Below are 26,894 nucleotides of genomic sequence, written 5' to 3' on the forward strand. Positions count from 1 at the left end.
TCTCCTTTATAATGCTTTTAATTTTGGACTCTGGTGACAGGTTAGGGATGATGTCAACTTCACATCCTTCCTATACAAAGAATCCTGAAGCCTATATTTAGCTAAATAATAATCAAATCACACTGTCCCATCCTCAATTCCACTGCATATTCTCAGGCTGAATTATGTATCACACCAACTTTGGAGTCAGTTTAGATCATCCTGTAAGTACTTGCAGTCATCTTGCATCAAGTTTCTTGCTTAATTTCATGTTCTGTATGTGTATGTGTGTGTGTGTGAGATAAATGATCTTGACAAACCATTGAGGAGGTAAGGGTGGAGACAACATTTGCGCAACTCCATCATGGTGTTCATTAGGCTTGGCACATTAGCATATGTTGCTCCTTTCACTAAGAAGTCAAAATTCCTCTCTAATATTGCTCTGTAGTACTTCTTCTGAATATTTGTCAATTCAACCTGAAAAATGAAAAGATATAAATCAGGCTAATTCATACTTGCTTCGCAACTCATTTCAGAAACATTTCACAGTTTACAAAACAAAAGCAATTACCTGTCTTTTATTAAGAATGTTAAGAACATGTATTCTTGATGATAATAACATCCATTTTATCTAAGAATATAATAATATCAATTTTATCTGAGCTCAGATTGGGTGAAGTAAAAACACTTATGCTCAAATGTCTTGCAGACATAATTTCATACTACAAATTATAGCAAAAATTATTCAGATGATGCTTCTGTGATTCACAGAATTACATCATGAGAGGTTACGAAATCTAAGCATCTAAATATTTACCCTGTTACCTAATCTGATAATGTAACAGGAACACACTTCAGGATACAGTGCTATGCAAGAGCCAAATCATAAATTTCAACAAAAAAGAAATGCACACTAAAACTAAATACCCTAGGTTATGCCCAATGAGGCTCATAAGACCTTCCAAACAAAACTATTTCTCTGTACTTGACTGATCTAAGAGTACTGAAATTCTTCATCAAACACCATAACGATAATGTAACTCTTCAATGAACAGTACATCAATCTATAAACAGGATCAAGGCCATTCATCTGCCCTCTTTGTATATTAATTCAACATTGGCGGAATGCATGCATAGTGCCATTGTACAAAGGCAAAGGGGATAAGAGTGAGTGCTCAAATTACAGAGGTATAAGTTTGTTGAGTATTCCTGGTAAATTATATGGGAGGGTATTGATTGAGAGGGTGAAGGCATGTACAGAGCATCAGATAGGGGAAGAGCAGTGTGGTTTCAGAAGTGGTAGCGGATGTGTGGATCAGGTGTTTGCTTTGAAGAATGTATGTGAGAAATACTTAGAAAAGCAAATGGATTTGTATGTAGCATTTATGGATCTGGAGAAGGCATATGATAGAGTTGATAGAGATGCTCTGTGGAAGGTATTAAGAATATATGGTGTGGGAGGCAAGTTGTTAGAAGCAGTGAAAAGTTTTTATCCAGGATGTAAGGCATGTGTACGTGTAGGAAGAGAGGAAAGTGATTGGTTCTCACTGAATGTAGGTTTGCGGCAGGGGTGTGTGATGTCTCCATGGTTGTTTAATTTGTTTATGGATGGGGTTGTTAGGGAGATGAATGCAAGAGTTTTGGAAAGAGGGGCAAGTATGAAGTCTGTTGGGGATGGGAGAGCTTGGGAAGTGAGTCAGTTGTTGTTCGCTGATGATACAGCGCTGGTGGCTGATTCATGTGAGAAACTGCAGAAGCTGGTGACTGAGTTTGGTAAAGTGTGTGAAAGAAGAAAGTTGAGAGTAAATGTGAATAAGAGCAAGGTTATTAGGTACAGTAGGGTTGAGGGTCAAGTCAATTGGGAGGTGAGTTTGAATGGAGAAAAACTGGAGGAAGTGAAGTGTTTTAGATATCTGGGAGTGGATCTGGCAGCGGATGGAACCATGGAAGCGGAAGTGGATCATAGGGTGGGGGAGGGGGCGAAAATTCTGGGAGCCTTGAAGAATGTGTGGAAGTCGAGAACATTATCTCGGAAAGCAAAAATGGGTATGTTTGAAGGAATAGCGGTTCCAACAATGTTGTATGGTTGTGAGGCGTGGGCTATGGATAGAGTTGTGCGCAGGAGGATGGATGTGCTGGAAATGAGATGTTTGAGGACAATGTGTGGTGTGAGGTGGTTTGATCGAGTAAGTAACGTAAGGGTAAGAGAGATGTGTGGAGATAAAAAGAGCGTGGTTGAGAGAGCAGAAGAGGGTGTTTTGAAATGGTTTGGGCACATGGAGAGAATGAGTGAGGAAAGATTGACCAAGAGGATATATGTGTCGGAGGTGGAGGGAACGAGGAGAAGAAGGAGACCAAATTGGAGGTGGAAAGATGGAGTGAAAAAGATTTTGTGTGATCGGGGCCTGAATATGCAGGAGGGTGAAAGGAGGGCAAGGAATAGAGTGAATTGGAGCGATGTGGTATACCGGGGTTGACGTGCTGTCAGTGGATTGAATCAAGGCATGTGAAGCATCTGGGGTAAACCATGGAAAGCTGTGTAGGTATGTATATTTGCGTATACATATATACATATAACTGCATGGGTGTTTGCTTTGAAGAATGTATGCGAGAAATACTTAAAAAAGCAAATGGATTTGTATGTAGCATTTATGGATCTGGAGAAGGCATATGACATAGTTGATAGAGATGTTCTGTGGAAGGTATTAAGAATATATGGTGTGGGAGGCAAGTTGTTAGAAGCAGTGAAAAGTTTTTATCGAGGATGTAAGGTATGTGTACCAGTAGAAAGAGAGGAAAGTGATTGGTTCTCAATGAATGTCAGTTTGCAGCAGGGGTGCGTGATGTCTCCATGGTTGTTTAATTTGTTTATGGATGGGGTTGTTAGGGAGGTGAATACAAGAGCTTTGGAGAGAGGGGAAAGTATGTTGTCTGTTGTGGATGAGATGGCTTAGGAAGTGTCAGCTGGTGTCAGCGCTGGTGGCTGATTCATGTAAGAAACTGCAGAAGCTGGTGACTGAGTTTGGTAAAGTGTGTGAAAGAAGAAAGCCGAGAGTAAATGTGAATAAGAGCAAGGTTATTAGGTAAAGTAGGGGTGAGGGACAAGTCAATTGAGATGTAAGTTTGAATGAAGAAAAACTGGAGGAAGTGAAGTGTTTTAGATATCTAGGAGTGGATTTGGCAGCCAATGGAACCATGGAAGCAGAAGTGAGTCACAGAGTGGGGAGGGGGCAAAAGTTCTGGGAGTGTTGAAAAATGTGTGGAAGGCCAGAACATTGACTCGGAAAGCAAAAATGGGTATGTTTGAAGGAATAGGGGTTCCAACAATGTTATATGGTTGCAAGGCAAGGGCTATAGATAGAGTTGTGTGGGGAAGGGTGGATGTGTTGGAAATTAGATGTTTGAGGACAATATGTGGTGTGAGGTGGTTTGATGGAGTAAGTAATGAAAGGGTTCAAATTCAATTTATTCGTTGCATGCCTCTCACCCTTCTGTATGCTCAGGCCCTAATAGCTCAAAATCCTTTTCACTCCAACCTTCAACCTCCAAATTGGTCTTCCGCTTATCCTTGTTCCCTCCACCTCTGACACATATATCCTCTTTGTCAACCTTTCCTCACTCATTCTTTCCACATGTCCAAACCATTTCAACACACCCTCTCCTGCTCTCTCAAACACACTCTTTTTATACACATCCCTATTACCCTTTCATTACGCACTCGGTCAAACCACTTCACACCACGTATTGTCCTCAAACATTTCATTTCCAACACATCCCCCTCCTCCATACAACCCTATCTATAGCTCATGCCTCACATTCATATAATACTGTTGGAACTACTATTCCTTCAAACATACCAATTTTTGCTCTCCAAGATAACATTCTCTCCTTCCACATATTCTTCACCAATCCCAAAACCTTTGCCCCCTACCCCACCCTGTCATTCACTTCCGCTTCCATGGTTCCATTAGCTGCTCTAAGTCCACTCTCAGATCACTATAACACTTCACTTCCTCCAATTTTTCTCCATTCAAACTTACTTCTCAACTAACTTGTCCCTCAACCCTGCTCAACTTAATAACTTTGCTCTTATTCACATTTACTCTCAATTTCATACTTTTCCAAACTCATTCACAAACTTCTGCAGTTTCTCACTTAAATCAGCCACCAGTGCTATATCATCAACAAACAACAAATGACTCACCTCCCATTCCCAACAAACTGCATACTCTCCCCTCTCTCCAAAACTCTTGCATCTACCTCCCTAACTACCCCATCCACAAACAAATAAAACAACCATGGGGACATCACACACCCTTGCCATGGACTGACCTTCACTGGGAACTAATCACTCTCCCATCTTCCTACTTGTACACATGCCTTACACCCTTGATAAAAATTTCTCTACTTCTTGCAGCTCACCTCCCACACCACAAACTCTACAGTTTTAGCAACAGGCAGGGTTACCATGTAGCACTCACAGGAAAATCTAGTGTTGAATGAGTTCTGTAGTTTATGTGAGAGAGAGAGAGAGAGAGAGAGAGAGAGAGAGAGAGAGAGAGAGAGAGAGAGAGAGAGAGAGAGAGAGAGACAGAGACAGAGAGAGAGAGAGAGAGAGAGAGAGAGAGAGAGAGAGAGAGAGAGAGAATGAAAACTGAAAGCATAGCCACTTAAATGCTTGCTTACTGCACAGCCATCACTATCCTGAGAGGGAGAGAGAATTACCAGACTGTACCTCAATTATTGTTTCTTCCTTAGGTGCTAGACTCTTCTCTACATCCTCCTTCATTCTTCTCAACATCATGGGTTTAAGAAGTGCTTGCAATTTTGTCACCTGGTCTTCTGTCTCTAACTTTCCAAACTCCTGTAGAAATGATTCTTGGGAAGAAAACTGTGTGGGCTCCAAAAAATTTAGAAGAGAGAACAATTCTGTAACATTGTTTTGAAGAGGAGTTCCAGACAGTAGCACTCGATGTTCCATGAACATTAACCGCAATCCCTCCAGGAGTTTACAATTCTGTTAATAATATGAAGTCAACAGTTATAAAAATACTACTACTACTACTAATAATAATAATAATAATAATAACAACAATAATAATAATATCACAATAAGCAAAAAATGGTAATAAGCCATTCAAAGTCAAATCCTGATAAATATATGGACAATAGGGATAAATATTTCAAAAACTTCATTTCCTTCAAGAGTTACTACAACAAATATTTTTAAAAATTTAAAAGTACATCTGAAATAACTAAAAAACAGTAAATACTAACTCTATTCTTAAGTCTGTGAGCCTCATCAATGATGCAGCACCGCCAGTGTATCTCCTTAAGTTCCAAGCAATCTGATATAATCACTTCAAATGTAGTTATAAGTACATTGAACTTGTATAAGTTGGGAATACGCTGGCCTTTCTCATCTTTATAATACATCTCATACTCAAGTATCATGTTACGACTCCCCTGCCTGCAGAAGATATAGCAAATTTAGAAGTAACTATGACTTGAATAACATATCAGTGATAACAGCAAAACTTAAAAGTGTACCCTACAAAATTCAGAAAAACATAAGTAAACACTTGTCAGAGCCTAGGCCCTATAACACTTGAGTATAACAGACCTGAAATGCATGGGACCAAGAGCTCTTTGGGAAGTAGGTAATTTAAAAAAGTCAGTATGTCTATTTGATGAACCAACATAATAAATTGTATATCTACGACCTAACATCTGATTTATGAAAAAGAAATAAAGTTTATGCTGCAATTTACTTAAAAGTAACAATTCAACAAATTTAGGTTCATGCTGATGACAAATAAAATCTTAATAGAGACAATTAGTAAAAAATAAAGACTTACGATCCATGGTACACGATGATATTGAGATCTGTCCAACTTTCAAATTCTCTCTGCCAATTAGGGATAGTGGAAAGAGGTGCAATGATAAGGTAGGGTCCACGGATGCCATATTTAACACAAGCATCCACAAATGTTAATGACTGGATTGTTTTCCCCAATCCCATTTCATCAGCGAGGATGCAGTTACGTCTTAGGAGAAAGAAAAAAAAAATTAATCTATAGTTAATCAATTCTATGGATGAACACAATAAATATAAATTATCATATCAAAAATCCAGTTTAACGAGGCATTTCATTCTCGGTGAGAAGAAAAAATGCATTCAATCAATTAATCACAAAACATGACTTTTAGGTAACATGAAAAATCTATACATATCCCAATCTCTGCACATTACTAAATTCTCAATCAGAGCCCCTTCATGAACTCCACTTTACATTCTTATAACTTGCCTTCAGCTTTACAATATACCTGCTCCTAATCACTCAGCTCAATGAAGTACTCTCTCATTCAAATCTTTTCCCATTCACTTTCCACATACCCCCGGGTATGAGTACAACATTTTTAATTTGTTCATCCAGTTCCCGCACATGAGCATATTTCCATGTGATTTACCACAGTGGAACACTCCAGAGGACAGTTTTTTTATTTTAAGTTAAAAAACACATCAACCAATGGAGAATATCAAGTACAGCAATGGGTACTATCGAGTATTGGCAATGAGTGATTTGAATGTAAGGGCTGATGATGTGTTGGTAAAATGTATAATTCTGGGGCATGGGGTACCCAGCATGTAGGAAAATGGTGAACAGCTTGTGGGATTCTGTGCTAAAGGACTGGTGAATATAATAAAAAAAGGTGTATGCAAGGTATGCATGCATGGGTGAATGGAAATTATGGTGAACTGACACTAGTGTGGATAATGATGAACTGACACTAGTGTATCATCTAATAACAGATAAACAAGCAAAGATGAGAGAATTAGATATGAATGTGCTGGAACAAGCAGCCAGTGGGATGTCTGATCATTCATGGGAAAGGTGAATGTACATGTGGCTTTTGGAAGACAAAATAAAATGGGAAGGAAGAGGGTGGTTAAAGTGAATGAGCCTCAAAAAGAGAATTGTGCAGATATATCAAATGAGACTGGGAAAGGAGTGACATAACAAGTGAGTAAACAAATTTGGGAAGAGAAGAAATAGAAGGTATTAAGAAAGGCATTACTTACATGAGTGGATGAAGTGTGTGGCATGCAGGTGAGATGCAAGGGCTTAAGAATGGGTAGTGAGGGTGGGACGAGGAAGGTAAGCTGCCAATTAATGGAAAAAATATGTATGGGTGGTACCTGCAGGAAAGAAGTGAAGTACAAAAGAAAGTGGGAGGAGGTAATGAGGAAAATGGAAATCAAAACATTTTGGAAGGAGAATAGTGTGATGATAATAAAAGAACAAATGAGGGCATCAGTGTGAGTAGCATGTGAGGCAGTGATAACAAATCATGGGTGAGGTGAAGAAGAGATGGAATAAGTATTTTACAAATTTCTTGAATGCATTTGCATTGGAAAATATGAGTTATTTGAATTGTGGAGGTATGCAGAGAAAAAGTCATGGCAGATGTCTTGGTGGAAAGATAGCACAAGGAAACAGATGAAAGAATGGCCTAACCCACCCACATACACATGTATATACATAAATGCCCACACACGCACATATACATACGTATACATTTCAAATTATACATACATATACAAACACAGACATGACATATACATATATACACAAGTACATATTCATTCTTACTGCCTTCATCCATTCCCGTCACCATCCCGCCACACATGAAATAGCACCCCCCCCAACCGAGGTAGTGCCAGGAAAAAACAAAGGCCGCATTCATTCACACTCTGTCTCTAGCTATCATGTGTAAAGCACTGAAACCACGGCTCCCATTCCACATCCAGGCCATTCTTCGTGTTTCCTGGTGCTACCTCACTGATGTGGGAAACGGCAATCACACATAATAAAATATTTATCATTATCATTCCACTTGATCGCTGTTTCTTGCATCAGCAAGGTAGCATCCACATATTCTCTTCATGTCATAGAAGGCGAGCAAAAGGGGCGGGAGCAGGGGCTAGAAATCCTCCCCTCCAATTCTACTTTTCCAAAAGAAGGAACAAAGAAGGGGGCCAAGCGAGAATTTTTCCCTCAAAGGCTTGGTAATGTTTCTTACACTACGTCCTTAACACAGGAAATGGTGAATACATATATAAAAAAAAACCAATATTTTTCTTTATACATATACACCATTTCCTACGTTAGCGAAGTAGCGTTAAGAAAGGAGGACTGAGCCCGAGGGAAAATCCTTACTTGGCCCCCTTCTCTGTTCCTTCTTTCAGAAAAGTAAAAACTGGAGGGGGGATTTCAAGCCCTTCACTCCCTCTCCTTTTAGTTTTCTTTTACGAGATGCAGAGAATAAGTGGGAAGTATTCTTATATAAAAGCAGGAGTTACTATGTGTTCATCTACTGTGATGTATACATTTATAATCTCTGGCAAGTGTAAATGTTATATCAGATTACCTTCTAAACAGACAAAATATGTCGGGACCTCAACAGGAAATGGGAGAGAGGCAATCCCTATACGAAAAATACTTCTATTCAATTATGGGAACTACAGTAGGGTTAACATAATAGGCAAAATAACTTATCTAAAAAGGTATCATAATAATACATAAAGAAGCCTTATAGAATGCATTTCATACCATTCACCGATGCACTAAAAATTCTGTTACGACAGCATGTAATGTGCTATAAAAGGAATCAAATAGTTCAAAAATGAAACTGCAATAAAATAAGAAAATTAGTGCTACTGAGACTGATGAATGAATTCCCTGTAGGAGTGTTGAGAGAAGCTATATTGGAGGCAGAGGATGTGGATGTCCTTGCAGAACTATCGCCACACTTATAATCTTAGAACAGTTACACATTACTCTGATGAGGCACTTCATTTATCCAAATACTCCCGACTTTTGATATACTGTCCATAAATAAATACTATCCTCAAATACTCTGTTTTCCTTTAACTACTACTTCCCTTTCTCAATCAAATTTATACTTTGTTTTCCTTCAACTATCACTTCCCTTTCTCAATCAAATTTACTACAGAAATCTCAACCAAGCCTTCAACATTTTCTAACAAGCAGATAATACAAAATAATGTTACCTCCAAACTTACGAATTATAATACGAAAAATTTAACCAGTTAAGTCCTTCTAACTGATACTCGCGAAGGGAATTGTTGTTCTTATATTCAGGTGACACTTCTAACTTTTTCCATTCACTTGGCTTGGGACGTTTCTTTGGTTTCCAATCAATTTTTGGAGGTGGATCTTTGTAGGCGAGGTAGGCTTGAATCTGGGAAAAGTGCAAACATATGCTTAAAACTAAAAATCAAAACTTCAAAAGGTATAGAATGCACTATGACATGTTCAAGGACATATATTCATTAACAAACCACATCAAAAGTAGGTATAAAAATGACCAAGGAAATACTTTCATCCGATTCTTCAAAAAAAGTAGAAATAGCAGCACCAGGGGACAGCACTGCACTGACTGTCATATTTACCTACCTTAACCCAGTATGCTCAAGGCATATTCATGTGGGTTGTTGGAACTCAATCCACGAACATAAACCTCTTCTCTACCTTACACGAAACCATATAACTCAGGATTCCTTACCATAAATCACAATTATCCATACCAAAGAACCTCACAATCATGCCCTTTCTGAAGAATTCAATGGCCATACCATCCACTCAAGCCACCTTGTCATATATCATCTTTCATTAGGCTTTACCTTTTCTCTTTTCATCACACTACTTACCATAACTCTCACACACTCAGCATACCTCACCAATACAAACACCCTATATCTGCCACCCTATTATAAAACACATTAAACTATCATTCAAAATACTCAATACATTTCCTCACAATCCTCATTTCTCTTCATTACCACTTTTCCTATTGCTCACTTTATCTATGTTCCATTTTGTTCTTGTTTTTCTCATACTACCGGCCTCTTTCCTAAACATCTCTGATCTTGAAGTTCGTCGATACTCATCCCAACTTCCATTTGCTCCCTCTTTTTTGGTCCCTGCACTTTCCCCTAGATCTTCTGCTGCTTATCTTGTACATTGCCCAATTACAATACTTCCCTGTAACATGTCTATGCACCTCCCTTTTCCCCCTGTACTAGCAAACTTACTTCATCATCCCACAACACTACCCCTTTTCAAATGCCACATGCCCTTCATGCACATGAACACTGCTTGCTTGCCTTAATACTTCCTATTCCTAAACCTACTTCCTAGTTTCACTTACTCTCTCCTTTTACCATTATACACTCAATCTCTCCTGGTATCTCTTCATACAGCCCTTTTTTCTGAGTTCACTTACTTTCCATACTCAATGCTCATCCATCTCATTTCCTCTTTCCTAAATGCCTCTACAAATCTTAAACCTCACCTACACCAAGTAATTTTCAGACATCCCTCCAGCTGGCCCCCCAAGTACATTCACATCCAAAATCTTCTAAACCACAATCAATTACTATGTAATCCAGTAATGCTCACTTTCCATTTTTTCTATTCACCAAAAGATGCTTAAGTATGTCCCTCTTTTTAAACCATTATTTCTAGTTACTAGTAGTCCATTTTCAGCACATAACTCCACAAGCTGCTTATCATTTCCATTCACATCACTGAACATTCAATTTCTCACAGTTACACCCTCCACTTATGAATGTATGTTAGCAAATGAGGCCTTTTCTTCACCTGCTCATGGGTCTACCACACTAACATGGAAAATGGCAAACAAGTATGAAAGAAAAAGTAAAGACCTTAAGATAATAAACATAATCCCCTCAGAGACAAAGGGATATCAAATTCAATATAATACCTTAAGAGGATCAACATCATCCTCTAGTTCCCAAGTGGAATCCTCATAGGACAGAGCTTTCCACTTGACCAGGTAGTGCTTAATCTCCTTGCCAGTTGCAGGATCTGTTGGTTGTGTCATGTCCAAAATCCGGTCCACTTCTGTATAATCTGGGTTAAATGGTTCTTCTTCCAACTAAAAAAAATAAAATGCAGCTATTCATATTCAAATATAAATCAATATGAAATCTTAAAGTCTAGTTATTTTATCATCATATTCTACCATACCTGTTGGAGGCCTAAATATATAAATTCTAAAAAACTGAAAACTCAACCTTATCAACATAAACGACTATGTTCAATCAAGTACCTATAAATCCTTACCTACTTATTATAATTATCAGCATTTATCAAATACAGTTTCTACATCTTATAATAAACTTACAAAATCCATAACATTGTGACTAGTAGCTCTTTTTTGCTTATAACGCTTTACTTTGCCACTGATGCGCTTGTCCCCTTTAAAGAGTTCCTCTTCTGTTCGCCATTCACAGTGGAGATATGAAAATGACCGGTACTTAACATAAAACTCTTCGACTTCTATCTTTCTGGTTAATCCCTTAGGTTTTTTCTTCTCATCTATGCCTTTCTCACCTGAGTAAAAAAAAAAAAGAATGGTTATATATGTAAGATTATTTGCAAACAAAATTCAGTTATTCACTCAACACGTTTCTTATCCAAACAGCATCTAAAAAAGTTGGATGAAGTGCATAATGCCAATCAGTACATACAAATGTATCTTCAATATATGTAGTGTGCTTCCAAGTACAGCATTTCATAATTATGTACTTGCACACTTTGCTCATTTGGCAACTGAAAATTTGTATTCATTAACACTTCTACAACACATAAAATGACACAAATGCACAATTTACAATTATCACTAAGGTATGCTCTTCCGGAATCCCTCTATTAAGCAACAGTTTATTCTCTGCAACAGTTCAATTCTTTTCTGATATACCTCTTCTTCTTGCACCCTCTGCCATGTTAACAAAGGTCTTCACCAATCTATCATCTGTCATGCATCATACGTGATCATGTCGTTTCAGGTTTATTTATGAATAATATCAACTTGTATCAAATATACTGCAGTCTCTTCCACACTATTTCACCACTTCAATAATACCCCAAACACTGACCTCAATCATCTGGAATGAACCATCTTCAAAGGCCCTTCCACCCTCAAAAATAAAGGCCTTTCCCTGTACATTTTTAACAAGAATTTGCAAGACATCATTTGAAATATTATATGCCTTCAAAAGTTTTCTCCCCAGGTCTCTCCTTCATATGTTCAATCATTACCAATGGTACATTCATAAGCACTCCATTGTTACCTTAATTCAATTCCACCAAATGACTGAAAAAGCATTTATCATCTTGCTGGAATTGCCTGTTACATGCACTGTATATGGGAAGACACACTGCCAATCTAGGGTAAAGATTACTCATTCATCAACGAAGCCTAAGATCCTAAGTGGGTTACTATCATGATTACAACTAATTGCAGGACCGCTGTGCATACTTCATCCAAGGACTCTACACAAAGATGCAAGATAACAGCAGCTTTGATCTCAAAGACTGTCTTCTGAAAGAGCCTATACTATGGATTGCCAAAAGGTGTCATCCTCATGCATCGGCCATCATCAAGGGTCACAGTCATGATGCCACACATCACAACACCCGTGACTTGAAAGGCAATGAGTTTCTTATAACATATAAATACATCTATTTGGCCATGTATGACTTTTTATTCAAGACAATATAATAACAATATACAAACTGAAACAATTATGGGACCAACAGCTCTCATACAAGCATTGATATTAGTAGGGGTAAAAAAAAAACTGGGAGGTCTGGCAGGGAATGTGCTTGTTCAAGTTGGATCAACAAAAGCAGTAAACATCCAATCTATCATAATTGTAAATCTACAGTGATGGAGCCATGCCTCAAAGATATCTGTAATACGACTAACAAATATAGGATGATCTTGCCTTGCATACTACTAATATGTTTGCTGTAGTGAAACAGAAAGATCCAGTCTCCAAGAAACTTAATTGTTTCTTTTATTCTCAAGTAGGGAAATATGAAAATCAAATTCTATGAGCTTAAGAAAATTTCTTTTCATCCCATGCTTGATTCTACACTGCCGAATGCTGACACGATTTCATGTAAAGGTATTTTCTTCACGTTGAGAGCCTGAATACGTGTGATGAAACCTCACTTGTCACACTAGCCTTAACACCATCTTCTTACATGCACCAAACACTTCACTATACACATATCCTCCTGTGGTCTATTTACAGTCTTCAAGCATTTTCTCTTTCTTTTTCTCAGTGAGAATTATGAGATACATAGTGATTTAGCAAAGGGGAAGTGGGGAGAGTTTGACGAGGTAAATATTTCATTTCTCATCTACACACCCTTCCTTACCCTCTCTCTTTCATTAAAAGGGAGCAAAGAAGACAGATGAATTTTCCATTACTTTATTTCACTAGCTCTTTTTCATGCTTCAATTAAAATCTAGCCTCAACAACCCTACATCCTTCTGGTGACCTGTTTCTCATTCTTCTTTCAGACTTTTAGTATGTCCTCCCCATGTGGCTGGCTGTAGCCGCCCAGCCCCATTAGAGTATTCTTATACCCTTAAAAATACGGGAGGTACTGGATGAGTTTATCAGATGAGGATCAAAAAATCCCACATTCTGATTCATAAGAAGAGGAGAGTAATGTGGGAATATGGAATATAGCATGCCAGTGAAAGTGAAGAGGGAATACATGTAAATATGGAAGGCAGCCAAACCTTCAGTTTTCATGTGTCTCTAAACTCAATGAGAAGTGACTGTAGGCCTAATGTGTATCCCTTCAACAATCCTGATTGTGAGATCTCAATTCAGAAGAAAAAATGTGATATTTTTCTGCACCTCTTAATAAATCAAGGAAAAAAAAAACAATTCTGCTGTTCTTTGCACAGCTAAGGGTGAGAGTACAAATGGCTGACTGTACAGTGCAAAAGTTAAATGTTCTGAAAACTTTCGGTATAAAGCAATACTCGACAAGGTTAAAAATCAAGAGGGGAAGCTGAAAACTACTGATACCTTCTATTTTAACTTTTTCATCCTCTGTGTCACTTTCTACCTCTCTCTGTCCCATTCTCATACTTAAAATGCACTGCACCACCATTGTATCTTCACTGTTTAGGTCCTGTAATGAAACAAAAATATGTATAAGACAACTTATCTTTAGGATAACTTTGAATAACTTAACTAAAACATAGATAAGGTCCTCTCTCTCTCTCTCTGGATCATCATCATAAGTAAAATTGTAAATCACATGCTTGATGATGAAAAATTAATTACATCTTTGTTTTTAGCATTCCTTTTAACTGAATACAAAAAAAGTTAATGTGATAATGATGATGGAACACTACAATTGGAAAAACTCAATGGGTGTTAAAATAAGAAGTTTCCTTTTCAGCTCCCTTCTATCAGTGACTCTGCTCTCTTTGATAACATCCAACCAGTCATGTCTACACATTTCTAAAATCAATTACATCATAAAACACTAAACACTATTAAAGACTTTATTCTTGCTGCTCCCACATTTTTCTCCCGAGCCAATAATTCCTAAACAAAGTATATATATATATATATATATATAGAGGAGAATAATCATTCACAATATAAAACCAAAATAAGACAAACAATCATAAACCTAATCTAAGCTAATCCTGGGAAAAAAGTAAAAACAAAATCAACTAAACAAATAGCCCTTGAAACTCAGTCATCTAAAACTCACCACATACACAAAATTAGGTTTCACCAAATTCCCTTCAACCTCATCAAGATGACTCTGTCCTGTATAAGCAGCTGCCAAGTCAGGAGCACTCTGTGGATTACTGCCAATACCAATGCAAGTACCAGAGGTATTATTGGAATTTTTTATTAATAAGGAATCATCATCAGACAAGTTTAAGTCCAACTCATCCACATATTTCTTTCGAGAGGTATTACGTCCTGATCTCCTCTTATTAGCTTCATCCTCATCCTTTGGCGTAAGGTTTGATGTACCTGTCTCAATGTCTGAATAGTCTGACTCAGACCCACGTCTTTTCTTCTTGCGCTTGAAGTTAAGTGATAACCTGGAAGTAAATAAAATGTAAGAGGAAATGGAAAGACCTTATTTCCTCAAACTAGAGGGAATATTTCAAAAAATGAAATGTATATAAATGTATACATGTATATACATCTGTATATGGGTGGGTTGGGCCATTCCTTGTCTGTTTCCTTGTGCTACCTCGCTAACACGGGCGACAGAGATTAAGTATAATAAAAAAAATAATAGTCATTCTATTACATTCATCTACCACTCTTATACAATAAAAATGCTTCATTATATCTTTTGTTAAAAGTTTCTCACTCATTTCTGTTTGCATCATCGATCTGTTCTAAAAACTTTAAGGAGGTGATCAAGTCATCCCCAACAACCATCTCATCTAAGATGGGCAAATCTAACATTTAGCCTCTTCCTGTAACTTAGCTCTCTTAATTCTGGTACCATCTTTGTTGCCCTCTTAAGGCAATTCACTATTAGTTCCATTACCTTCTGTATGTGCAGTGACCAAACTTGAGAAATATATTCAAATTTTGGCCTTATGTATAAATATGATCAGCTCACTAAAGATTTCCTTATCTGTATACTTAAGATATTCTGATATTTGCCAGAGGACAGTCTGTCTCCTTCACTATTCTCCTAATGTGAGACTTTGGTGACTCTTAGGGATGGTGATGACTCCCAGGTCTTTCTCACACACAGAATCCTGAACCTAATTTCCCTTTTCTTATCGAGACTGACATGGCACAAGCAAAACATGCACCAATCAAAGTCGTTTCTGGTGAAAGAAAATGTAAAGGAAGTGTTTGAAGACCTAACTCTTGAAGGAAGAAGTTACACGAAGAGGAGAAAGCAAAAGATGGGAAAGAGCTCCACAGCTTTGTTGTTTGAGGGAAGGAGGAGGCATCATAACAGCCAATTCTCAGATGGCCAGTCTAACCGTGTGCCATAGGTCCAACCCTTGGGGTGGGAACATATGCTAACAGCTTAGGAGAACAATGGCCAAAATAATACCCACAGAATGGAAAGAGAGCAGCAACACTGTAGTGCATAGAAAGGGAAGGTTAAAGAGAGAAGATGCCAAAAGAATTAATGGTACAAAAGGCTTTTGATACCACTGCACTTAACAGAGAGTGGAGGATAAGTCAAATGAAATAATTACAGCACCTATACAAAGAAACCTCTTATGACAAACAAGATGTGTTCTTAAGGAACAAATGTTAAGCAAAAAATGGGGTCATTATGATAGTATCTATGAAAATGAATTCCTGACCGTGTTATGTCTACACTACTAAGTGCCATACATCAGCTTATTCTGTAACAGTAATGGCTCTCCACATCATTTTGTTTTTGAGATATATGTTTTTGAGATAAAACAAAGACATTGCAAATATAAATACCATATGAACCTATATCTGATCACTAGTCACAAGTCTGTTGGAGCTTACAGTGTAGCTGATCACTGCTGCTAAACTCCAACAGTGAACTTATACCTTCCTGACCAGCTCTCCATTGCCTATGGCTGCTCATTCCTTGTATGGGAAAATTTTGTTGCAACTTAGGATGTGAAGGACTGACACACACACACTTAACTATTCTTATGGGAGAGGAAACTAATCCAAAAAACTGACCCAAACATGCTAGACACTTGAAACCATGCACATAATGTGGATCTTTAAGTCTATATTATTCAATTTCCCAGACACCTTGGATGCTTTACCTATACTTGGTCTTGCAGGCTGTTTTCCAGACATGGGTTTAAAATGTTCTCTGAATACATTTAGGAAATAGCTCAACAGAAAGCAACCAAGACTCAAACGACATAAATTAAAGTGGGCTGTACACAGCTGGCTAAAAAAAAAAAAAAAAAAAAAAAAAAAAAAAAAAAAAAAAAAAGCAGTAGCAGCTGGATTTGTTTATCTTTATTTTTTTTTTTTATATATAGTTTTGCTTTCTAATGACAATCATACATACTTTAACTATAAAATGGTAATTTTTCATGTCCATTAAACTAAAATCTTTTGCATAAGGCTCAGTTAATTGAGGTACCTCTGTACAACACTCCCAGCTTTTACGAAGCAGACTTTGTGATGTTGATTTGGCAAGGTTTCCAGGACAAAGTGAAAGATATGGTTAAGCCCAACATGTTTATGTTATACCGGGTTCATTTGTAGTTATACAGGGTTCATTTGTAGCATTCTTTCATTACATCCCATCTTTATTACTTAACATTTCTTTTGAGTTAACTTTCATCAAGAACAAATCAGACCAACTTCGGAGTCTTGCTCTTCACTTCCATTATGTCCTTTGCACCACTTGCAAACAAGTTCAGGTCAAGGAGAGTAGCAGTCCAAAATATGAACCTTAGGGCACTCTACTAGTGATCTCCATCCAAACTAGAGAAAAGTCCTCTGACGTTATGTCCTTTGTTCCCTTATACTAACAAAATCTATCCAGGAAAGGAGTCTCACCTTTATTCCTACCTGGCACTGTCAGCTTCCCAACCATGTGGTACAAGTCAGAGCTTTCTGGCAATCAAGATAAAAAAAATTCTATCCAGCCTTCCCTCTTGTCTAAGACAAAGCTCACTCTCATAGTAATCTAAGACATTTGTTACACATTACATCCTTTCCTTAAAACCATGTTGCCTCACTTAGGTAATCTCTCCTCAGCAGAAAGTCATCCATTTGCTTTCTGATTAACTTTCACAGAACCTGACAACCCACATTTCTCAAGAAGACTGGCATGTAGTTCTGGAAGATGGCATGACCTTTGGCCTTTTCCACTTCCACAGCACTCTGCCTTTCTTCAGCTTGCTTTATCTTGAAGAGTTTCAAGAGGTCTATCTAGTGTATCTGCATATATCTTCAGCACATATGGTGAAATTTTACTAGGATCATCAGCCTTGTATGGGTCAAGACCTTTTAGTATCCTGCTAATGACTTTACTAGATATCCACGACCCTTCTTGCTAGTGATGGTGCTATGGTGTCTTCCACAATGAAAACACTTTTGAACTTATTATTCAATACATCATATATCCTTTCATCAAAATCAAACATTTTCCCTTCTGAATCCCTAATACGATTAGCTGCTCTCTAACTGAAAATCTAATTCTGACAAATTGGTGGAAAAGTTGTGGATTTTCAATTGCCTTATCAATAACACTCTTTTGATAACTTCTGTTTTCCTCCTTTCTCATCCTGCTTTACTCATTCCTTGCTCTCTTATAACATGTGTAAGCTATCGGGCAGAAGTATCATCTGTATCTGTGCCACTGCACATCTCAAAATTCCCTTGCTTTATGACATCAAAATTTCACAAAACCTTTCACCATAATATCCTGGTTCCTGGCAAATGATCTCCAATTCCCAATCTGTTACCATAGAAACTAATAAATTCTTTGTAGTTTCCAAAATCATATCTCCTACCCAATCCCTGTCTCATCTATGATCTTTTAACTTCCTTGTTTCCCACAATTAAACCTAAGAACTACATGATTTTTTTTTCATATTCATGATAGTCTGTGAAGATCCTAGTATATTCACTGATGTGCTGGTAGACGAAATTTTCCCGTACACTATAGGAATTTGTGTCACACTATTGAGCAGATGAGTTATATGGTGTAGTGTTAAATACTGTGCATATCATAGCACTGCAATGCAACAAATCAAAATAACTTACAAAGTGTACCTGTTTCATTATGTATGGCAAACCAAGACATTCAAATATTCATTCTATTGTTCACTAACTGATTCTGAAATATGATTCTGTTCTTAAGACACTGGTGAATATTGTTAGGATAACAATCCAAATTCTGTCATAGAATATACTATGTATTTTAGTGAACGTAATTGACTGTCATCAGTCACAACACACCTAACAAATACATTAACCTCATAAGTTTGTTTTCATGCAAAACCATTAATTTGGACGTGCAATTGAGGTATTTCTTACAATTAAGTATAGATATAACTTTGCACCTTTCTACCGAGTTGTAACTTGGTGTCAAAAATAGATTTATCACTTACTTGGCCGTAGGCTTTCTCTTGCCAGGAGTTGAACTTTTTACTTTAGGCTTCTTTTCAGGTTTAGTCTTAGCATTAGCAACAGTAACTGAGAGGCAAGATGCAGAAGAGGTATTAATTGGTAAACCAGTTGCTGGATTAACCTGAAAAAAAAGTAAGTAAAATTTATAAAACAATATGCTTACGTTGCACTCTTCACTGCAAAGAAACTGATGGTAATGCCAAGCCATACCAGAACAGGGCAAATCTGATGAATTATAATTATTTTTGGTATAAGCAAATACCAAATCAAATGCTATATACAATAAAAAGTAGTAATCCAATTAGTCATATATACAAATATAAAGCTGTTAACAGACTCCACCTGCTAAGGGTTACATCATAAGTGACAAGTCACCTTTGGCAAGGCTGCAACATCATCACTGGATGGAACAGTCTTGTCAAGGACCTTTTCACTCCAGAAGAGTCCATCATTTCCCTGCTCCTGTGTGGAGTGCAGCCTTAAATAGTAAGAGCCCCATAAAAGGGGTCCTGAGGTTGAATTATCAATAATAAAAATATATATCTCTGTGAATATATATTTTTTTTTCTTATTAACCCCTTAACTCCAAACTATAGTTTCATTTCCAATCTTGAAAATCTGTTTTCTAAATTGCTTAAAAATGTATTCAAACCTAAAAATTACAATGATAGTCACAAAATGAAAAAATAAAACCACCTTAGAACTGTATTTCATCCACTAATTTCACTCTATGTGAAGATACTTTGAAAATGTCTCAACATCATGTGCTTAAAAGTGCTCAAGAGGCATGAGTTACAAGAGAGATGGCACTAAACATCTTACCATTTATCCTACACTCTATCTATTTATATCTTTGACACCCATTCCCTTTAGTAACTCCCTCAAAGGGGGTGACCACAGCAAAAGTCTCCATAACAGGCCACTAGCAGAGGGCTACTCTAGCAAAATGTTTTTCAGAGGCTCCTACCAACTACTAATACCTAATGTCTAGCTAATATTCCTGCTTACAGTTACAACCTACTAATTGTACCTAATGCTTCCAGCTGATGCTCCTACCTAATGTATCTACCTTAAGCTCCTGTCTGACATTCCTACCTACTACTTCAATCTATTGCTCCTACCAATTTGCCAAAAGGCAGGGCTAGTACAAAGTGCTCACCACTGGAATATCTAGAGTTGTGAAGAATGAGTAGCGTGAATTAGGTGTTGTCAACTGCTATTTGTGACAAGGAGAGATTGTATGTTTGGGGACAGATTACCAACAGTATCCCATTTACAATGAAAAACGGATTACTGATTATCACAATCTTAAATACTCATCTTTTTCTTGCTATATTCAGAGTAGTTAACTGATAACCTTTTCCTAATAGGAGAATTTGAGAAGGTTGTAGAATCAACATCTGCTCCAGTCAACTGCATTGTCGTCAATGTTAGGTGGGAGGCTGGTGACATTACCTCAAGTTCTGCTAAAAACACTTTCTCCTACCTGATCTTGAGTAATTCTCTATGTTAGAAGAGCCAATGTTTATAAAATTAACCTCCACACAAGATGCATCATCATCATCATGAAATTTGAAATCATCTGCCTGGAAGACTGACTTGGGAGAAATTATCATGCAGTGCCACCTCAAACACCACCCAGGCCCAGCATGCTGCCCTGAAACTGAGGCACAAAACTCAATGCATATGCATCCCTTTACAGGTGTCACATGGCTTACATAAATATCTGTTCAGAGGAGTCAAGGGGCTTATTATACCTAACTGGTTCTATTTCTTAATGGTAATGACATGACTAAAATTGCATTGGCCAAATATACAGATATCTACTCTCTAGGTGCAGTGTACTGCATAATATAACAAAATTCTGAGCCTGACAACTGCAACCAAACTCCATAGATTAATCTATGGCTTATCTTCACCAATTCTTATTCAATAGTTCAGCTAATATAGCAAGTCACCAATACACAGACATTGACTCAATTCATTCTATCCATAAGCACAAACCATAAACTCAAGCATTTTATGAGACAGGAGAAAGATAAAACAGAAATCTATAAGTTAAAAAATTTATAATTTTACTAATATGCAAAACATACATCAAGGATCACAAACTCCATTAACCTACTAGAACATGTGAGAACATATAATGATTATGTAATGTAATAATCATGTAATGCTTAACTTTAATCATGGGGTAAACAAGGAAGTTTAAATAAAAAGCAGAGATGAGACAGAAATTGAAATACAGATATAATACTGGAAACTACACATAAACTAAAAACTTCTATGTTGACAAAGATTAGAAATTAAGAGTTTAGTAGTTGGGAACTAAGGCAATGAAGTGAAACACTCTATAGAATATAAAAGAAAGTAGGTACATGTGTAACTCTAGCCACTATTGATGAAAATTTAAGAGAGGGAAAGAGTGTTTTCATAAAAGATACCAAGAAAGCAAGGGAGCTTTGAGGTGACGCAGTGACAAAGATATGGGTGACACTTCAATACCTTGGTGTTAAATGTATACAAAATCTTTTTTCAAACTGATATAAACCATCTTTTTATGTAGAGCACCAGGTAATCCAGCTGGCAAAAAGTAATTTGAAGTTTTAGTTTACTTAAGTTCATTACACATCTGAGCATTCAGTTTCTGTGTGTGCATTTGTGTAGTTATGGTACCCTCCTTGTACTGTTGATGAAGGGCATCATCATCGAACTTTTTGACTATCATACAACTAATCTTTGAAATTCTGTATGCTGTCTGCATCTAGTATTTCCTTATTCAATCTATTCCATTTATCCTCCAATTTCATACAAGTACTTCTTTATACATTTTATAACACATTTCTTTCTTAATTTCATGTTATGTCCTCTGGTTGTTCCATCCCTACATCTTTCAAAGAAATGTTCACTGTTGATTACTTCAACCTCAATTAAAAAGTTGAAAAGCTGTCATCAGGCAACCCTCTACTCGTCTCTTCCATTATAAACAAATGCAAGGCCTCTAATCTTTCTCTGTAACTTCTCTGAACTCTGGTACCATCTCTGTTGCCCTCTCCTAGACCTTCTCTATTATATTAACCTTAGTGCTTTTTCAAATGTGGTGACCAAACTTTAACTCCATAAAAATCATATCTAATGTTGGCCTTATGTAGAAAGTGAAGTGCTTGCTGAATATTCCCTCACTCATGAACAAGACTGAAATTATATGTCATAACACAGTGGTTTTAGCCCATTCACTACAACCTGCTGTTAAGCATAGAGATACCTCGAAGTGTAGAGGGATTTTAATAAACCTAAGGGCAATATATTTCATATTTTGACTTCAAAAATTGATAAATTACTTACCCCTGAGAGAAGAAAAATCCCCTTACCTCTTGTGGAAGTTTCAAAGTTTGCTTGTATGGAGCAATTCCCGCATGCAATGCCAGACACCTCTGTGTTATTCTGAGTTTTTCCTTGTCAATATTCATTAATTTTTACTTTCAATGTGCTAATACATGTAGGTTCTTTAGCATTTGCATGAGCAACTTGTATGAATATCTGTTTTTTGTGAACACACATAACCAATGATAAAAACTCATATGATGCAAAGATACAAGGGAATACATAGGAAAACAAAGGAATTCAAACAGAAACAGACCACTGTGTCCTTTCAAAGCTGTTTGTGATAGTGGAAGATATCTGAAACACACTATTTAGTGTGGTAAAAGATAGAAGTTATACAGACAATTCAAAGAAAATAAACTGTCACTGAGACTACGGAGGCACAAATAATCAGCACATTTTGATACCTTGCAGTGCAGCCCATTATCTATATCATTCCAAGGCTTGACCGTTAATTGTAACTCTTTTTTACAGTCAGTCAACCAATTTTCTATCCACTGTAATACAACCCCAACATGCCATGTGAATTAATATTCAAGTAACCTTTGATACGGAACCTTAATGAAAGCATTTTGAAAATCTATATAGAAAACATCAGTTGCTTTACTTTTGTCATACATACTGATTACATCATAAGAGAAAGTGAGCAGATTTGTCAGACACAAGCAATTTTGTCGAAGACCATACTGAAAATCATTTATTATATGGTGGTCCTCTAAATGGTCTACAATTCTATTTTGAATGATGGTTTCCATAAGTTTTCTAACTAAAGATGTTAAGCTACAAGGACAATAATTTCCAGACAGTGACTTATTTACCATTTTTGAAAATCAGGGCTATGCTGGTAAACTTCTATTCATCTGGAACTTTTCCTATAGCAAGTGACTTGTAGAAAAGGGTCATCAAGGGCTTAACTATCTCGTTTTACTCCTTTTTCATTTTTCTTGTATAGAACTTACCAGGGCCTGCCATTTTATCTATCTGCATTCTGTTTATTGCTGAAAGTACGGCATCAGCTTTAATTTCAATTTGTTGAAGAATGTTCCCCTCTTATGTTGGTTGAAAAGTTATACATCCATCTCCCAATTTCTAACGTTATTCCAGTTTTCACATTCAAAGCTCGATGATACCATGGTCACATTTATCAAATACTTTTGCAAAGTCAAAGTAAATAACTTCAACATTTCATTTGTTTTCCAGAGCTTCAACAATCCTGTCACTGTGGCCAAGTAACTGAGAGATGACATCTAAACACACAAATAGTTAAAGTGTACCTTAGTTGGATCCAATGGTGTTCCAGGAGGTGCCACGGCTGGGTCCATCAGTGCAGCTGGTGGGGCACCAGTACCTGTATCCACAGGCAGCACATTACCATCAGGTCCTGTGCCAGGCAATACCTTTTTACTGCGTGATTTCCTCGGAAGAGCACTGTAATAAAGAAAATTTTCTGTAAAAGCAGTACAGTTCTATAATAAAAAAATTATAAATGCAAAAACAGCAGTAAGTTCTATAACAAAAAAATTATAAATGCAAAAACAATCATAAAATAAGAACGCAATCTGGTGAATACCTGGTCTTCTACCCCACAGCCTTTGCTGCATGTAGAACAAAGACAGGAACCATATATTCCATATTTGGGAAAAAATAATGCAAAATGTCAAATTGGTGGGATTTACAATAATGGAATAGGGGAAAACCAAATAATGTAATAAGACTATAAATGTGATGGAAAGGAATAAATCTGCAAACAAAGGGGCAAAGTTATATGCTTTTAAATCAACAGAAAAAAGAAAGTTTGAAGGACACACTGGTGCTGACATGTGTCAGTGTTTTTACCCTAAAAAGCTTGATATTAAGGTAACGTGAATGTTACAAATGCTAAACCACACAATTTCTAAGCCCATTCCCCCAAGAAAAAAAAATAAACACAACCAAGCAAAGACAGTCAATAAAGATAATCCCAAAATAACTAAGTATACAACTCCATAACCCTTTTCACAGGACTTCTGCAACCCCACAGTTAAATTAGAGGCAGTAGCACAGAAAAGACAGACCCCTTTAGATTTAGCTACTTGGCAAGGTTGCACTCCTTAAGACAGAATGACTGATGTAACCATACCAAAGGTGATTTTTCATTCGTGTTGTAATTTCAAGCAATAAAAAAAACCTTATATATAAATAAATACATAAATAAATAAATAAATAAATAAATATATATTATTATCATTTTGCTTTGTTGCTGTCTCTCGCGTTTGCAAGGTAATGCAAGGAAACAGACGAAAGAAATGGCCCAACCCACCCCCATACACATGTATATTCATACACGTCCACACACGCAAATATACATACCCATACATCTCAATGTACACATATATATACACACACACACACACACATACATATATACACATGCACACAATTCACACTGTCTGCCTTTATTCATTCCCATCGCCACCTTGCCACACGAAATAACAACCCCCTTCCCCCCTCGTGAGCAAGGTAGCACTAGGAAAAGACAACAAAGGCCCCATTCGTTCACACTCAGTCTCTAGCGGTCATGTTTAATGCACCAAAACCACAGCTCCCTTTCCACATCCAGGCCCCACAAAACTTTCCATGGTTTATCCCAGACGCTTCACATGCCCTGGTTCAATCTTTTTCTTCTCCCTAAAATTTTTCACCTCTTGCACCTTTCTCTTGACCTCTTTCTTTTATACATCTCCCAATCATTAGCACTATTTCCCTGCAAAAATCATCCAAATGCCTCTCTCTTCTCTTTAACTGATAATCTTACTTCTCCCACTACTCACTACCCTTTCTGATCTGCCCACCTCCCACGCTTCTCACGCCACAAGCATCTTTCGCACAAGCCATCACTGCTTCCCTATATACATCCCATTCCTACCCCACTCCCCTTACATCCTTCGCTCTCACCTTTTGCCATTCTGCACTCAGTCTCTTCTGGTACTTCCTCACACAAGTCTCCTTCCCAAGCTCACTTACTCTCACCACTCTCTTCACCCCCCAACATTCTCTCTTCTTTTCTGAATACCTCTACAAATCTTCATCTTCGCCTCCACAAGATAATGATCAGACATCCCTCCAGTTGCACCTTTCAGCACATTAACATCGAAAAGTCTCTCTTTCATGCGCCAATCAATCAACATGTAATCCAATAACGCTCTCTGACCATCTCTTCTACTTACATACGTATACTTATGTATAGTATATCTCTCTTTTTAAACCAGGTATTCTCAATCATCAGTCCTTTTTCAGCACACAAATCTACAAGCTCTTCACCATTTCCATTCACAACACTAAACACCCTATGTACACTAATTATTCCTTCAACTATAACCACTATAACCCAGTCTTGAGCATCAAAACTGCTAACACACTCACTCAGCTGCTCCCAAAACACTTGCCTCTCATGATCTTTCTTCTCATGCCCAGATGCAGAGGCCCCAATAATCACCCATCTCTCTCCATCCACTTTCAGTTTTACCCCTATCAATCTAGAGTTTATTTTCATACACTCTATCACATACTCTCACAACCCCTGTTTCAGGAGTAGTGCTACTCCTTCCTTTGCTCTTGTCCTCTCACCAACCCCTGACTTTACTTCCAAAACATTCCTAAACCACTCTTACCCTTTACCCTTGAGCTTCGTTTCACTCAGAGCCAAAACATCCAGGTACCTTCTCTCAAACATACTACCTAGGTATTTCTCCTTTTTTCTTATCTTGGTTACATCCCGCTATCTCCTCCTTCTGTTTCCCCTTTTAAAAGGTTAAAATACAAAGAGGGGATGGTTTCCAGCCCCCCCCGCTCCCGTCCCCTTTAGGTAAATAAAGTGCATTAAGACGAGAAAAAATGGAAACATCGGTGAAGGGGGCTAGTGGGGAGGTAATAGCAAGTAGTGGTGATGATGTGAGAAGGAAATGGAGTGAGTATTTTGAAGTTTTGAATGTGTTTGATGATAGAGAGGCAGATATAGGGTGTTTTGGTTGAGGTGGTGTGCGAAGTGAGAGGGACAGGGAGAATGATTTGGTAAACACAGAAGAGGTAGTGAAAGCTTTGCGGATGAAAGCCAGCAAGACAGCAGGTTTGGATGGTATTGCAGTGGAATCTATTAAAAAAGGGGGTGACTGTGTTGTTGACTGGTTGGTGAGGATATTCAATGTATGTAAGGTTCATGGTGAAGTGCCTGAGGATTGGCGGAATGCATGCATAGTGCCACTATACAAAGGCAAAGGGGATAAAGGTGAGTGTTCAAATTACAGAGGTACAAGTTTGTTGAGTATTCCTAGGATGTTATATGGGAGAGTATTGACTGAGAGGGTGAAGGCATGTACATAACATCAGACTGGGGAGGAGCAGTGTGGTTTCAGAAATGGTAAAGGATGTGTGGATCAGGTGTATGCTTTGAAGAATGTATGCGAGAAATACTCAGAAAAACAAATGGATGTGTACGTAGCATTTATGCATCTGGAGTAGGAATATAACAACAGTTGATAGAGAT

The 26,894-nt window shown here is 37.5% G+C and overlaps 1 protein-coding gene across 12 annotated transcripts in view; it reads right to left on the bottom strand.

Moving 5' to 3' along the window:
• LOC139746484 (uncharacterized) overlaps nt 1-26,894 on the bottom strand; it is a 313,137-nt gene that overhangs the window by 45,803 nt on the left and 240,440 nt on the right. For 10 of the 12 annotated variants that reach the window (XR_011712164.1, XM_071657756.1, XM_071657758.1 and 7 more), the window contains 12 exons: nt 23,647-23,800; nt 19,364-19,450; nt 18,970-19,109; nt 14,625-14,967; nt 13,925-14,030; nt 11,215-11,423; nt 10,792-10,965; nt 9,068-9,246; nt 5,838-6,026; nt 5,257-5,449; nt 4,715-4,996; nt 300-456 (listed from right to left, as the gene is read on the bottom strand). Coding sequence is in view for 11 of the 12 variants with exons in the window: in XM_071657756.1 (XP_071513857.1) it covers nt 300-456; nt 4,715-4,996; nt 5,257-5,449; nt 5,838-6,026; nt 9,068-9,246; nt 10,792-10,965; nt 11,215-11,423; nt 13,925-14,030; nt 14,625-14,967; nt 18,970-19,109; nt 19,364-19,450; nt 23,647-23,800 (2,213 nt within the window). In the remaining variant the exon portion in view is untranslated. The remainder of the gene's footprint in view (nt 1-299; nt 457-4,714; nt 4,997-5,256; nt 5,450-5,837; nt 6,027-9,067; nt 9,247-10,791; nt 10,966-11,214; nt 11,424-13,924; nt 14,031-14,624; nt 14,968-18,969; nt 19,110-19,363; nt 19,451-23,646; nt 23,801-26,894) is intronic. The other 2 variants (XM_071657763.1, XM_071657762.1) reach the window with 1 other exon arrangement.

Source organism: Panulirus ornatus, chromosome 65 (assembly GCF_036320965.1).
Source record: "Panulirus ornatus isolate Po-2019 chromosome 65, ASM3632096v1, whole genome shotgun sequence".
Taxonomy (NCBI): Eukaryota; Metazoa; Arthropoda; class Malacostraca; order Decapoda; family Palinuridae; genus Panulirus; species Panulirus ornatus.